The following is a 15,415-nucleotide window of genomic DNA, read 5'->3' as shown; positions in this document are numbered from 1 at the left end:
CTGAGTGCTGTTGGACTGTGAAATTGTTGCCTCGCAGTCTCAAACCTTCATATAAGTGCTTTTATGCACTGGATATGAATACAGAATGGTTTAACAGTTACAATTTGTTAACAACACACATAAAGTTTGCCCCTGCTTGTTGGTACAATTTGAACAACAGCATTAAGATGCTTTGTTGTGAGGAAACCTGAGGCCTGTACCACGAAGCAGGATCTGAGCTTATCCAGGTAACTTCGGGTTTAACCCTGGGTTTTCAGTACCACGAAGGGGGTTCACTTCTTACCGGGATAGATTTCCATGGTAACTTATGCTGAACGGCTAACCTGCACCCGGGGCAGGTTATGTTCCAGAAAAGAGATCAACTCTGTGAAAACGCAGTCTACTGACCAATCAGCTCTCTTGGAAAATGACATCACCATCTGTAGGAAATCCCACAGACTGTTTTAGCCAATAGGCTGCTTTATGTTTGCACTGGTGATGTGGAGAAACTCTTCACTATAGCGATATAATCCTACAGAGACTGATTAAAAGCCTTAGGCTATTGTTGCATACAAGTTTTTACAGTACAGCAGCATAAGCCTACTTACTGCTTTGAAATGAGTTTATATATATGTATATGTAATATAGCTTTCTTAGGCCTACTACAGAGACTGTGGTCATTAGTTCATAAAATGTGACGCTCTGCTGACAGTGGACTTGTTCATGTCTGTGATTGGTCATCTGCTGCTAACACCGCCTCTTTTATGTGAACACGCTCACGACTGAATTGGGAAACCCTGTGTTGACTTACCGAGTTGATAACCAGCTTCGTGGTACCGCTGATCCCGATCGTGTATGTTAGGGTTAGTTAAGCCAGATAACAAAAACATATCCTGAGTATGCTGAACTCGCTTCGTGGTACAGGCCCCTGATCTCCACTCCTATTTTCCGTGTGAAACAAATCATCTAGATTGTGTGTGCTGGCGAGTGTGGGTACTGACTGGTACTCCCTCTGCTGTGAATAGTGCTGGTCCCGGCGCTCCAGGCTCTGCTCCAGTAAGGCCCGGTTCTCCTTCAACAGGCTCTGGTTCTGCTCCGCTAACTGTCGGTTTTCCTCCTCCATGTTCCCCTTCAGCTGGGTCAACAGCTACACACACAAAATCAAAATAAATTGTTTAGTAAGATCAAAATACATAGTTTTTGTTTGTATTTGTACACAGCCCAATTAGTCTGTATAAGCATGATAACTTATGTCCATCTATGAATGTATTCCCAAGACAGTAGTGTGTATGTGTGTGTTAGAAATGGACAAAGTTGACAAGAAAGCAAATGCAAAAGACCATAGAAAACACAAAATGGATCTGCAAAGATCTATATACAGGTTGTTTCAGTATTTGTTGAATAGCAGTATCAAATGTGTCAGTCTCAAAAAGAAGATGTTTATAGTGTGTAAAGTATGAAAGGCAACTGAAATTGGCACAAAGAGACCCAGCAGTTGGTGATTGATTTGCTGGGGACCTGGTCAAAAAAAGATCAAACCTGACAAAAGTGGGAAGCAAGAGGTCAGTGCTCACCAACACTGACTGACTAAATGGCACATAACTGCAAACCACAGAATTCATTCAGCTGCTCTATAAAATTGTACATTTAAGAGTTTCATGAAGATGTTTTTTTAAGCAGAGATCACATCCAAGGCTGACGCACAAAACCATATCACCTAGTGTATCAAACATAACTACCAAAAAAAAGCAGTGAAAATAGGTAAAAATAGATGTTTGGGCTAAGAAAACTATCCAATAATGCTTTCAGACCACAAACTTTTTCTATAACATCCAACATATAATATCCAACACTTATTATGCAAGATTATAGTCTTACAAGAATGTGCGGCCACACCTTTACTGAACGTGTCTCGTAATTTCCTATTTGAGAATCTGTGTCGAATTATTCTTTGCCGCAGTCCTGTCCAGTGTAGCTCCATCAAAAAGCACAGCTGCTGCAACAGGTTACTCTACATTAAAGAGAAGAGTTGTCACCTTTCCATTTCTCTGTTTAGCTTCTGAAAAACAGTACAAAGTGAAGGCTGTATGTCCAGTGCTAATATATGGGAATGCTGATACTTCACCTTCTTCACCTTCTTCTCCTGAAAAAATTCTAATCTGCTAATCTGATCCAAGTTAGTAATTTAAAGGAATAGTTCCACATTTTGGTAAGTAAGTTAATTTGCTACCATCTGAATGTCTCAACAGAAATCGAGACTCATCAGACCAGGCAACATTTTTCCAGTCTTCAACTGTCCAATTTTGGTGAGCTCTTGCAAATTGTAGCCTCTTTTTCCTATTTGTAGTGGAGATGAGTGGTACCCGGTGGGGTCTTCTGCTGTTGTAGCCCATCCGCCTCAAGGTTGTGCGTGTTGTGGCTTCACAAATGCTTTGCTGCATACCTCGGGTTGTAACGAGTGGTTTTTTCAGTCAAAGTTGCTCTTCTATCAGCTTGAATCAGTCGGCCCATTCTCCTCTGACATCTAGCATCAACAAGGCATTTTCGCCCACAGGACTGCCGCATACTGGATGTTTTTCCCTTTTCACACCATTCTTTGCGAACCCTAGAAATGGTTGTGCGTGAAAATCCCAGTAACTGAGCAGATTGTCAAATACTCAGACCGGCCCGTCTGGCACCAAAAACCATGCCACACTCAAAATTGCTTAAATCACCTTTCTTTCCCATTCTGACATTCAGTTTGGAGTTCAGGAGATTGTCTTGACCAGGACCACACCCCTAAATGCATTGAAGCAACTGCCATGTGATTGGTTGATTAGGTAATTGCATTAATGAGACATTGAACAGGTGTTCCTAATAATCCTTTAGGTGAGTGTATATTCTCTCTGGCTTCCTCCCGCCATCTAAAGATATGTGGACTAGGTTAATTGGTGACTCTAAAATAGGCGTGAGTCTATGTTTGTCCCTGTGATGGACTGACGACCTGTCCAGTGTGTACCCTGCCTTTTGCCTGATGTCAGCTAGGATTGGCTCTAGCCCCCCGTGACCCTGTATGTGGGATAATGGATGGAAGTTAATTTGCTTTCTTGTCGAGCGTTACATGAGAAAATTGACCACTCTCACATCTGTACTGTAAAAAGTTAAATTAGTAATTAGCTTGGCACAGGGACAGAAAGCAGAGGGAAACTGCTAAACTGGCTTTGTTCATAGGTAACACAATCTAAAGCCCATTAGTTAACACTTGTTTAATCCGTATACAAACAGAAAAAAAGACAGTTATTTCTTGTCGGGTGTAGCAACGTCTCTGCGACACATAACCCTCTGTAAAAGCACTACAATGACATATAATGTGTCAATTAGTGAGCTTTGGGTGCTTGCTAGGTGGACTTTGTTACCTTTGGACAGAGCCAGGCTAGACGTTTCCCGCTGTTTCCAGCCAGCTAACCTGGCTCCAGCTACATACAGTATTGACCATACAGACAAGAGAGTGGTATCTAACTGTGTATCCCCAAATGTCCAACTATTCCTTTAAAGGTCGGTTTTGTCCTAACTGCAAACTGTGGACATAATCCAGAAAAGAGGCTGGTCTACATGCGTCCTGAATCCTGAAGGGATTTTGTGTATCCACTTCGTCTTGTACAATATTTCTACACCTATATCAGCAGACCAAAAGTCCTGTACCAGCTTTTACAGGACCGGATGATTCAGGATTAATTTGCAGCTGGATGAAGCGGCAGCACAAAACATCTGCTGTTTGACTCTTTACAGGAAGTCAATTTCCACCTGTTTTGTCCCTCAAATAGCTGGAAACATTCCTGATGGAAGAATGTTTTCAATATTCAGCACTTGTTAGATGGCATTACACGGTAGACTAAAGCTGTTCTGAAGACAAAGATGCCCCTACTCCTTAATAGCTATTTGGTATTCATTTTCTGTTTGGACCACTATATATATATATATTTTTCTGATGTTAAGATGAAATTGTCTTTACATGAAGTATCAGCCACTCAGTGTTCCCCACTGATTATATGATAATTGTTCCTCCCTGACTAACTATGTAAATTACTCTCTAAAAGCTGCAATGAATTCCTAATGAATTTTGTTTAATTGCCCAACAATGCTTTAAATAAATTTGTTTTTTTATTTCAAGAGGGTAATGTACCTGAGTGTCTCCGCTGTGAAGCACTAAATCCCTTTTTTGCATGTCAATGGTCGACTCGCAGCTTGAATACAAAACACCTGTGTGTATCTGCAGGTGTGCTAATACGCTTCTGTGTGTTTATGTATGTGTGTCTGGTTTATACCTGGTACTGGCTGGTGAGGCGGGCATTGCTGAGGTCCAGGCTCTGGTTGGTTTCCCTCAGCGCACTGAGTTCCCCCTCGAGTCTTGTCCGCTCCAGCTGGGAGGCGCTCAGCTCCCCCCTCAGCACTGAGCCCTGAGCTAGCAGCTCCGCCTGTGACGCCAACCACTCCTTCTGCTGGGCCTGCAGCCTGCAACACATGGGCTTTACTCATCACTGTCACTGTTATGTGTCCTGTAAAGTGCTGTGCATCACTGTTTAGTAAGTGCTCTCTAACTGAAGCTCATTGTTATATTATTACACAACATGATGAGTCCTTACAAAGCCCAGCTACCAACCAACATATAAATCTGACATCATCTTAGGCAAAATGATTGAAGAACACATTATCAGTGGTTTTGAAGGTAAGCAATAATTTGTGCTTCATTTTGTAATGAGATGATATGAAACTCGTAATGATCAATGTGGGGGAAATTTGGTAATATTCAGTAATAAACATCAAAGATTTTATGTTCCCAACGTGGATTCAAAGTGTTCTGGAATTAAACTTTTTATGTAAATTAAAACTGAACCAGTGTACAGCAAGCATAGCTCAGTATAAAACAAAACAGTTGTATCCATATATTTCCTTTAGAGCTGTAACTAACAATTATATTCATTATTGATTCATCTATCATTTTTTCTATAAAATAGTACAAAAATAAACACACAGAAGACAAGAAAGACCAGAAAATATTCACATTTGAGAAGCTGTAACTAGAGAGCTTTTAAGTGTTAAAGAGGTGGTATTATGCTCATTTTCAGGTTCAAAATCCTATTTATAGGTTGTACCAGAACAGGTTTACATGGTTTAATTTTAAAAAACACCATATTTTTTGTTATAGTGCGCATTGCTGCAGCTCCTCTTTTCACCCTGTGTTGAAGGCTTTGTTTTAGCTATGGAGTGATACATTTTGTCTCTAAATTATCTATATTGGGAGTTGCACATGTTCCTAGTTCCTCACCTACATGTACAAATACCTACTAGCCAATTAGAAGCAGAGAAGGGCGGGTCAGCAAAAAGCCAGTAACAGCCAATCAGAAGCAGAAAAGGGTGGGTCAGCGAAAAGCCGGTAATAGCCAATCAGAAGCAGAGAAGGGCGGGTCAGCGAGAAGCCCGTAAACAGCTTCGATTCAGCTGTAGGCTACAAGTTGCTGACCAGCTTGGCATCGTGGACTGGAGCAATAGTTATAGAGAGGTGAGTTATTAATCTGTAACAAAAGTATTTTTCAACCATAAAGTTTTAACTGAGCTCTGTCTCTACATCACAGTAACAACTTTATGTCCATTGACTGCCTGGAGGGTAGCTAGTGTTTGGAAGGGAGAGGAGAGGTGGGCGCTGCAGCTCAGTGTTTTTGAGGGCGTGTCGGAGTAGCAAACCTATTACTTGCACAAAGTATATAACTCAATAAAGGAGAGGGAAAAAGCCAAAAAGCATAATACCACCTCTTTAAGTCTTAAAACCGTTTGGCCAATTGGGGGCAGCAGAAACAAGTTGTAAACACAAATTGACATATCAACAACACTTTTTAAGATGATATGGTGAACTTAGCAAACAGCTGCTAATTCACACATGCAGCAGTTATGGAGTAACATAATTAATTTGAGTCGTATTTCTGACAAATTCACTCTCTCTTAGCTCTGTTTTTGGTCTCCACCAACTCCTGAGGGACATATCTGGCTCTTTATCTGCTATATGATCCACTATTCTCACCAGCTAGTCTTTAACTGTGTCTGTCTGCTATTTGGCCTGAGCAGCGTAAACAGCCAGTTTCAGAGCTTTTTTTATTGCAAACAGCTGCCTGCTGCAGCTGAAAACGACGCTGTGTGAGAGCGGGGAGAGTGAACCAAAACAGTAAGGTTGTGGACAGCCGGACAACAATGAGCTGAAACTCACTGAGGAGAAGTTGCATATTGAGGTTATAATCCTCTGTAGGTTCAACACAACGAGCAGGGGCGGAGCTAGACTCTCAGCAAAGTGAGGGATGCGCTTCATCACAAGGCCCACCTGATACCAAGTCACTTAAAGTTTACATGATCCTGGATTCACTCCAAAAGTCCACTGAGTCCGTCTGTGTCGCTGCTGCCGGAGCAGATCGCAGCCATTCTAGTAAATGTTTGTGCTCACACCAGAAGCGCTGCAGTGTGTCCCAGAAGCGTAACAGCGTCAAGCAGCACAGAGCAGATGAACCGGGCAGGAAGTCAGACACAGAAACGGGCAGAAAATCCGGTCAATTTTCAAAATAAAATACCTGGTACAGACTTCCGATCATGTATCAACAATAAACACAGTTAAATCAGACAAAAAAGAAACAATTTAACTACATAGCCTACTTAATCATAGTTGAAGCACAAAAAGCAAGCACTAATCACCAAATCAACAAAATCTAAACATGTTGGCAAATTTCGGCAGGCAAAACACTCTTATTCTGAAATGCTCTCTGTGGTAGTTGCTAGATGCACCCGTCAAGATGAGGAACAAAAGCGGGCCACAGAGAGCTGTGAAGAAGGTAGTAGAAGCACAAAAAGGACAAGAAGTCATTAACATGGGGCAGGCTACACGCTCTGCTGCTGAAATGCTTCTTAGAGGTTTCCAGTGGACTTTGACACCGTAAATAAACCGCTGCGCACACGCAGCCTATTTCCGTACCTCAGAATTCCCATGATGCATGAGGGTGAAGGGAGTTTTGTTAAACTGTGCTAATAAGTTTGCCATTTGTGTGAAATACAAATACTTTATGATTCATGTTTATTAAAACGTGTCTCCTTAGAATATAGTGGGGGGGTTTGTTGGTAATTGCCATTCTTGTGGTGAGTTATCATTGAAACAATGAGTGAAGGGACTGTTTCATTTGAAAAGAGCTGCTGAATTCTCCTGGTACATGGAGCTGCATGCAGCACTGTTGTTCATCTGTGTCCATAGCAATCAACTGAGCTAAATTTCTTGGCCCTCGTAGGGGGCCCCCATGCACCCACGCTACGTCTGCTTATGACTACGAGCAATACCTTTCAATTTGTCAATTGATGAATTATAAAAATATCGATTTAATCTGCTTTAAAGAAATTAATCGAACAATTAATTGATTATCAGAAATGTTGCCAATTAATATTTTTGATTTATATGTTAATTATCTAATTCTAAACTTTAAGTGTAGGAAATACAAATTTTAAATATACATTTGTATTTTTTTCGTCGTGTGACATCTGACGACCAGCAAAGGAGCCCATCCTGTTTCCAGCTTGGCAACCCATCATTTGAGACAGTCAGTCAGTAATCAATAGCATTAATATGATGATGAAAACCTGGTTGATTAACTAATTATGGCACATGAGTATCTTATGGTGATGATGATCATCATTATACACCCACTGCCCCCAAAATAAAAGCTAAGTACTTACATATACACATATATATTAAAATATTACAATTAAAACTGTAGATTCATTATTGTTTCATGTCAAAAAGCCTTAAATATTCTGCTTTTGATGTAAAACATCAAATATATACCTATATTCATCCTCAATCCTCTTTTTTGATGTTTTATATAATGCGTTACATTTCTGTGCTTCTGTTTTGTGCCCAAAAGCCTTAAATCAGTAACAAAATAAGCATTCTGTGCATTCCTTTTGGCACATTTGCATTCAAACCAGTTCTTGTGTCACTGTGCTTCATATAGAAGCATCAGTGCTGCTGCTCAACATGCAGGCAGTGAGAGGAGAGGAGCGAAGGCATTATCAGATCTCATGAATGTGATGCTGAAGAAGCTGACTGGTGGGCGCATTTGTTACCTCTCGTTGTCTTCTTTAAGTCTCTCCAGCTCTCGTTCTCTTTCCAGTCTCCTCTGGGCTTTTGCCTCCATCTCCTCTCTCTCCATCTTCATTTCACGCTCTCTCTCTTCCAGCTGGGTTTTACCGTCCAGGAGCTCCTTGTACCTTGAGATTGCAAACACAACTTTCACCCCAACAAAAACAAAATGCCAGACAGAAACTGTGTCTTTAAAGGATGCAGGTTGTGTTCTTGTGTCTATTTGGGAGAATAAAAAGTCCTCACAAGGATAGAAAAAGACTTCTCTACAGTCAGGATTTCATATTTTTCAATTTATAAAAGGGTCTTATTTTATGCAGGAGGTTTGTGTTTGTACCTGGCCTCCAGCTCCCTGTGCTGGGCCTCCAGGCTGCGGTTGTTGCTCCTCAGCTGAGAGTGTTTGTCCAGCAGCTCCTCCAGCTCCACCTCTTGCCGCTGCTGCAGTACTGTCATCCGCTCGTGGTCCCGCCTCAGAGCCTCCATCCTGTTCAGTGACTCCTCCCGTTCCCGCGCCCACACCTTGGACTCTGCCTCCAGAGCCGCACACCGTGCCTCGCTCCCACTGCAGCGCGCCAACACTGCTGCATGCTGGGAGCTCAGGGATGCTTGTTCCACCTGTGTGTGTGTTTGTGTGTTGTTGTGTATATGGTATAAAACAGAGAGATCATGCCTGATCATTTTAGGGGTCAAGGAGAAAGCCAAACCTTTTACCTCCCAGTGTCCCACCTGCAGCATGATAGCACTATGTAGAGCTTTCATTCATAGCACTAAAAACAATTAGATTAATATGAACATTTAAGATACGGGATGTATCGATAGAGTATACAAAGGGAAAACAAGGCTAAGGGTAAATTTTAACTTGGTGATGATGCTAGATGAAAAGTTAATATACAATATAATTTATGGAAATATGAAAATGTGAATCCAAATTTAATGGCTAATGATTAAGACTAATCAATCAACACTTGCTAAAAATATGGTGTCTCCCTACATTAAAGCAATCTAGTAATCCAATAATGTAAAAATTCCTTTTAAACTACTGTATGTCCAAATGCAGAGATCTAATAATCATGATTTGCTTTAATGTAGGTGGACCAAATGGTTAAAAATAATGTGAAAGTAGAGGTAATTTTTTTTTGTTGTTCTTTGTTCCAAAGATGAGTAAATAAATTCAGCTATAATCATGCTTTCTCTCTGTGTGTTTGGTCACCTGTAGCTGGGTGTTGAGTGTCTGTAATTGGGTGCAGGAGTCCTGCAGGCTGAGGGAGTGCCGATGCAGAGCCTCCAGCTGCTCCTTAAGGTGCTCACACGCATCTTGGGACTGGGACAGCCGCAACAGCAACGCCTCTTGTCCTGCAACCGCTGCCACTTTCTGAGGGCGACAAATTAAATTTTAAGAGAACGTCCACAGCCATGTACAGTAGCAGCTGCATCACGGACTGTGCGTCCGCTGTTGTCACATGCCGCTCAAAATAACCATATTATTTGCACTTCGACTGAATCTGCAGCAGACCTTCCAAATGCCCCCAGTCAGGTAGCAGCTTTATGTGACATTTGTGTCAATCTATAAATACAGAGATTAAAGTCATCCAGTGATTTTGCAGAGAGACCGAAACTACTCGTCCACATCTCTTGTTTATACTTATATATTTCAGTGAGTACAATCTTTGCACAGGCATTTATAATCCAATCATCAAATCTACAGACTTAGTTGTGACTCTTGATGGTGCAATCTGCACTGACATAAATAAGGGAGTGCGTTGATTGGGCATTGTGATGGGTAGAGGAGAAATTTACAAGCCATGTTGTATTTAGCAAAATTGCTAAAAGGTATAAAATCTGGTGTTTTTATCCAAAATGAAAAATAGCCTGCCTTGCACCAAAGCTCAGCTCTACGCCCACCAAACAATGTGAATTAATTTGTACATTTTTGCAAGTACTGGCACAACAACAAGACATTTCATGTATGAGTCATCTTTGAGAGTCTGGAGCTCAGCTTTGGCAGCTCTTTTTTTTCCATTTTGGATTATTTCAAATTTCTTACCAGGACCTTACTGAATCATTCTGCTACATTGGGGATTTCTACTTTTTTCACTGGCTCTTTTAGATGTCCTGCATTTTCACTTTACTGTTCTCCTTGCCTCTGTCAGTAGTGGAAAGTAACTGTGTATTTTTCCACCTGTACTGTAAGGGTATTGTAGTTTTTACCCCTCTACCTTTATTGGGGAACTATAGGTATAAGTTACATTAAGAAGAAGACATTAAAAAACATATGAAGAACTTTGAACTAGTGGTTCCCATTGTTGACTTGTGACCTCTTCCAAAAAAGTCTTTCCTCTCTCATTTATCATTATTTTTTTTCTACAGAATGAGTACTTTTAGTTTTCCTACTTTTAGTAGATTTTCTTGATAATACTTCTGTAACATTTTGAGTTTTTCTTCTAATTTCTAGTTTTCCTGGTACATTTGCTTAAGTAAAGGATCTGAGTACTTCCTCTACCACTTGCCGATACATCAACAAGCGTTCCTGCATCTTAAGGATGGGTAGGACCAGGAACTGAACCCTAACGGTGTTAGTGCTTTGCTTCATCTATCCTAATCTAAATCTTTAAATCCTGACAGCGTTAACGGACTACCATATCTTTTGAGCAATGCATTGAATGAAATTCCTGACCTTGGCAGTGCTGGATTTGCACCTTACAGCTTGATGGTAGAGCTTATGTGTGTGTCTGTATGTGTGAGTGTGTGTTTGAGAGAGAGGGAAAGAGAAGAGCTATAACATGAGAGCACCAGAAGAGATAAGGAAGATTAACAGTAGCCGAGGTGACATTATAAAAGCTGATGAGCAGAGATAAAGCAGTAGTTCTGGAAAATAAAGTGCCGCACTCTGGGAAGTGGTGGCCTACTGTGAGTTGATAGTCGTGAAGCATCCCTAGAGCAAGAATTTCAACATAATATAGATCATCTCCCATCACACAGAAGCTGCATTGAACCACAGAGACATCCTGTAAATTAGATTCAAAGGCTCACATGACACACCATGCACAGAAATATATTTGAACACAGATACATACCTCTTTTTCCAGCTCTATCAGCCTCTCACTCAGCTGACTCTCTTTCTCTCCTGAGGCACAATCTGGGGTCATGGAAAGGTCACGACATTTGCCGGGTTCAGGAGATTGATCCCGATGTGACGTCGTCTCCCGGGTGTGTGTCTGACAAATGTGCATTTTATTTGAGGAGTCTGAACTCGAATTAGATGTAGCATCCACCTCAGCGCTTCCTCTTCTTTTTTCCAACTGGAGAAGAGACTCACTTTTCTTAAGGCACTGGGAGATCGACTCTATTCTTTCCTGTGATTGGTTGAGAGAATCGGTTGTCGTCTTTAGTTCAGCCTCGGCTTTTTGTAGCTTCTGGCTAAGAAGTTTGACCTCAGTGGACAGCTCCTGAGAGCGTGACTGCTCATTGGATAGGTCCTAATAAGAGAGAGATGAGGGGTAATGCAGCGTTTGTACAAAAATTGTACAAAAGTACAAATTGGAACTGAATAAATTTCACTAAGTGAGCAGTTAATAGACAAGAAATTCATGTAACAAGAAATGGTTCACTGCCCTGTCAGGTATCATTGAAAATAGAGCCAAGTCAGCTTAACAAGAATAAAGCTAAAGATTTAAAGATTTAATGTTTTGTTTGTTTGTTTGTTTTGTTTGTTTTATTCAAATGTGAAGTAAATTGAGATTCTTACTAATCATCATTATTTTGCATCACTGGGTTTAGAGTTGCAGGGAACAGTAATCCTTGTATCTCCAAAATGCAAAGCACTGCATTTTGGGATTGTTAGCAGAAAGCAGTGTTCATGTTGTGGACGCTGGTTTTTTATGTTTTATTATGTGAATTCTTGAGGACACTATACAGTGCATACATTCCACACAGCTGTTGTCTTCATGGGGCTTTCATTTTTTCCTATTCCCCATGTGCATTGCATAGAGGGACAATAGTATCCATCAACAACACTGAAAAACACAGAAAATGTGGTATGCAAACTGCATTCTTTGAGTATACTGAATATTGAACACTTAATTATTATGCAGTACAGACGTCCAAACATCATAGAGTGAACTATTATTACTATGGTTTTATGTGATAAGAACACATTGGCAAATATGTCTGTCTAGATAAGGTAAGAAAGCTGAGTTTGGGTGAGTTTAACCTCCACTGCATCCCTGCAGCAGTGATTACTCTCTATGACTAAACTACCACGTCACACACCCACCCACACACCCCCCCACACACAAACACACACCTGGGACAGTGAGCTAATCTTGGCCTGAGCATCTGCGTACTGCTCCTGCAGCTGCTGTTTACCCTCCTCCATGCTGATTAATCGACTGCTGAGCTCTTTCTCCAGGTCCTGCAGCCGAGTGCACAGCTCCTTGGACTCAGACAGCTGCTGACACACACTTCTGCACTCGCACACACACACACACACACACACACACCAGCAGCAGCAACACAGGTCAGACACAGGTTGAATGAAGATAGAGTTGACATTATAGATATATGCACGCTGCAGCCACATAGCTCTCTCTGATGCCTTGTTAAGTTAATTGTGTACCTCAGCTCGTGATCGAGGTTAAGTATGTGAGTGTATGTACCTGTGTTCAGCGTCCAGAGCCCGAGCTCTCTGGTTGCTGTGCTCCAGGGCCAGGGTCGTGCTCTCCAGCTGCTGTCTCAGCCTCGCCGCCTCCCTCTCCCTCTGCCTCCCCTCCTTCCGTTGGCTGTCCAGCTCCGACTGACACACCTCCTTCTCCTGCTCTAGCCTTGAGGCCTCCAGCAGCGCCTGGTCTCTCGCTCGGGCTAGAGTTTCGGCCTCCAGTGTGGCTTCACGGAGCTCTGCGTCCAGCTCCTCCTCCCGACGACGAGAAGTCTCCAAACTCCGACCTTGGCGTTCCAACTCCGCCCTGAGAGTCTGAACAGTGAGCTCTAACTGGTCACCCTGGCCAAAGAGATAAGATGGGTGATTAATGTTGTTTGATTCTTACTGGTCACTTTAAATTACATACATTTATTAATACATAGAAGGGAAAGTAGTTTAGGGGGCAAATAAAAGAAGAGACACAAGTCAGACACAATAGACAAGATATATAAAAAACACAGTATAAACACCAACACATGTTCTAAGAACACATTAGTGTAGCCCTGCCTAGCCACTAAATAAAAAAATATGCCATTAATAAAACATGCATTGAACATAAAATGTTAAAAATCATTATCATCATGTCAAATTTTACTTTACTTTATTTGTACTCAGCACAACTAAAACACCAAACAGGCAATGACCTTTAGACTGAAATATGGTTTGGTCTCTCCTTCTGGTTCTTTCCTTTTGTAACTTGCGGAAATTGTTGTTCAGAAATGACTTAAAGGTGTTCTATGTTTTTTAGTAGCACTTTGGAGCAGTCCCTATTTTGTTAATCTTGTGCACAGCGCACAAGTATAAAATATATCTAATATATTTCCCCCTGAATTGTAGTGAAGTAGAAGTGTAAAGTGGGAGAAAATTCAATCAATCTTTTGCAACATTTCCAAGAATTGACCAAATCAACACAACATTTTTGGTTATGTTTCAATAAAGAGTAGTTCAGTAAACACACACAACAAGGAAGCAAAGAAGAGAAAGAGGATGTAGATGATTTGTAATTTAGGAGTGAATTTGGGTTCACTCCTACAGCTGAAAGAAGTGCACGTCATGTTTCATTTAAAGGGAAAGTCATTCTGGAGAAATATTGTTGAACTCAGCTAAACAAATACACCCGTCACTTCAGTGGTCTTTCAGAAGCTCCACTCCCATATTCATGGGCGCACATTTCCAAGGCAACGACACTAGCAACTGGGCTACCTGACCAAAAGAGAAACATGGTGAAATCCAGAGCGTCTGCTGCCCGATGATAAGTTAGCCTCAATAAGGGGAAGCAATTTTTATCGCTTTGAATATACAGAAGGCATATGTTTTTTGTAGTGCTGCAGCAAGTGTGACAATAAGCCTGTTAATATTTAAATAGGTGTTGAAGCCAAATTCTTATGTTAGCCAGAGTCTAAGCTGAGCAGTAGCTAAGCCTATGTACTGGTAGTAACTTCAACAATAACATTAACTTCTACACTACCGACGGATACATGGAGCAACATTGCTGATTGTGAATTCTAAAAGAACTAGGAAGAAAACAACGTAGCAGACATTTAGATTTTCTTCTTACTATGGTGTAATTCCACTGAAGACCACGGGACAAGTAATGTTACACAAAGAATGTGAGGTCTGCCAAAGTGAGTAAAATATTTTTATACCATGTTGGCAATGCAATAGCTCTGATGTTATTCACATTTCATTAACATCTGTCTAAACCACTTGGTTTGTCTCCAATTTACAGAGCAAGTGCTGTAAACAAACTATGCTAGCAGGTGGTGAGGAGATATTCGCTGAATTTGACATAAAGTGTAATGGATTAGGGCCGCCTTTAACCTTTAACCCATAACACACAATGTTATAATGGCCAAAAATGATTTGCTTCTCATTCTGGGGGTCAGAATACCAAGTCTACCTCAGACTAAACTAAAACGAAATGATATCACAGTATTTCCTCATTTAGAGAGTGAATTGTTGTTTTAGAGTTTAGAAATTACAGGAATACTCCGCAGTTTTTCAAAGTGATCTATATCTACAAGCTGTTTGATGTGCTGTGATGAACAATATAGGGTTTCAGTTGCTCTTATATATTATCACACTATAACAGAATGCAGGGTTGTTGCAATTCGATTTCATAATAACAACAAGATGTATTGAACCCAATTTCATGGGATCATGCAGCTGGATGGCGTCATACCAGAACAAATGTAGATAGTTAAAACATGTCTGAAATAAAAAAAGACAGGATTTTCTCAGCCACCACTGAGTGTATTTAAAATATATTTACAGTAATGTTTGGGTAAGTACATGCTCAGGTACAACATCCACAATAAAGACTGGATTTTCTCTTTAAAAAAAGAGGGCGGATAATACAGTACAATATAGCAACATCAGAGGGATTATGTACGACTCTCTCTGAATGGGAGGTATTTATGAATCCCTTTTATGGTATTTCTTTAATGCTGACTTAGCACTGCTCTTTTCCTTAGTTTGCAATTTCTCTGATGTCTTGCAATTTTTCTGCAAATAGCACTTTAAACACAGTATTCTGCTTTACGACTACATCCTGCAATGGAGTGTCTGAAAAAGGTGATTTTTGGTTTGGTTTT

The 15,415-nt window shown here is 40.8% G+C and overlaps 1 protein-coding gene across 1 annotated transcript in view; it reads right to left on the bottom strand.

Annotated features, from left to right (window-relative positions):
• Positions 1-15,415, bottom strand: part of ccdc88b (coiled-coil domain containing 88B) — a 54,476-nt gene that overhangs the window by 12,882 nt on the left and 26,179 nt on the right. The window contains exons 17-24 of the mRNA XM_038699669.1: positions 12,781-13,121; positions 12,429-12,588; positions 11,200-11,601; positions 9,336-9,497; positions 8,463-8,740; positions 8,110-8,253; positions 4,284-4,470; positions 981-1,126 (exon numbers count right to left, since the gene is read on the bottom strand). Coding sequence (XP_038555597.1) covers positions 981-1,126; positions 4,284-4,470; positions 8,110-8,253; positions 8,463-8,740; positions 9,336-9,497; positions 11,200-11,601; positions 12,429-12,588; positions 12,781-13,121 — 1,820 coding nt within the window. The remainder of the gene's footprint in view (positions 1-980; positions 1,127-4,283; positions 4,471-8,109; positions 8,254-8,462; positions 8,741-9,335; positions 9,498-11,199; positions 11,602-12,428; positions 12,589-12,780; positions 13,122-15,415) is intronic.

This window comes from Micropterus salmoides, unplaced genomic scaffold (genome assembly GCF_014851395.1).
Source record: "Micropterus salmoides isolate LMB-PRFRI ecotype aquatic unplaced genomic scaffold, ASM1485139v1 Ms_hic_scaffold_5, whole genome shotgun sequence".
Classification (NCBI taxonomy): domain Eukaryota; kingdom Metazoa; phylum Chordata; class Actinopteri; order Centrarchiformes; family Centrarchidae; genus Micropterus; species Micropterus salmoides.
This window is presented reverse-complemented; position numbering and strand designations above follow the sequence as displayed.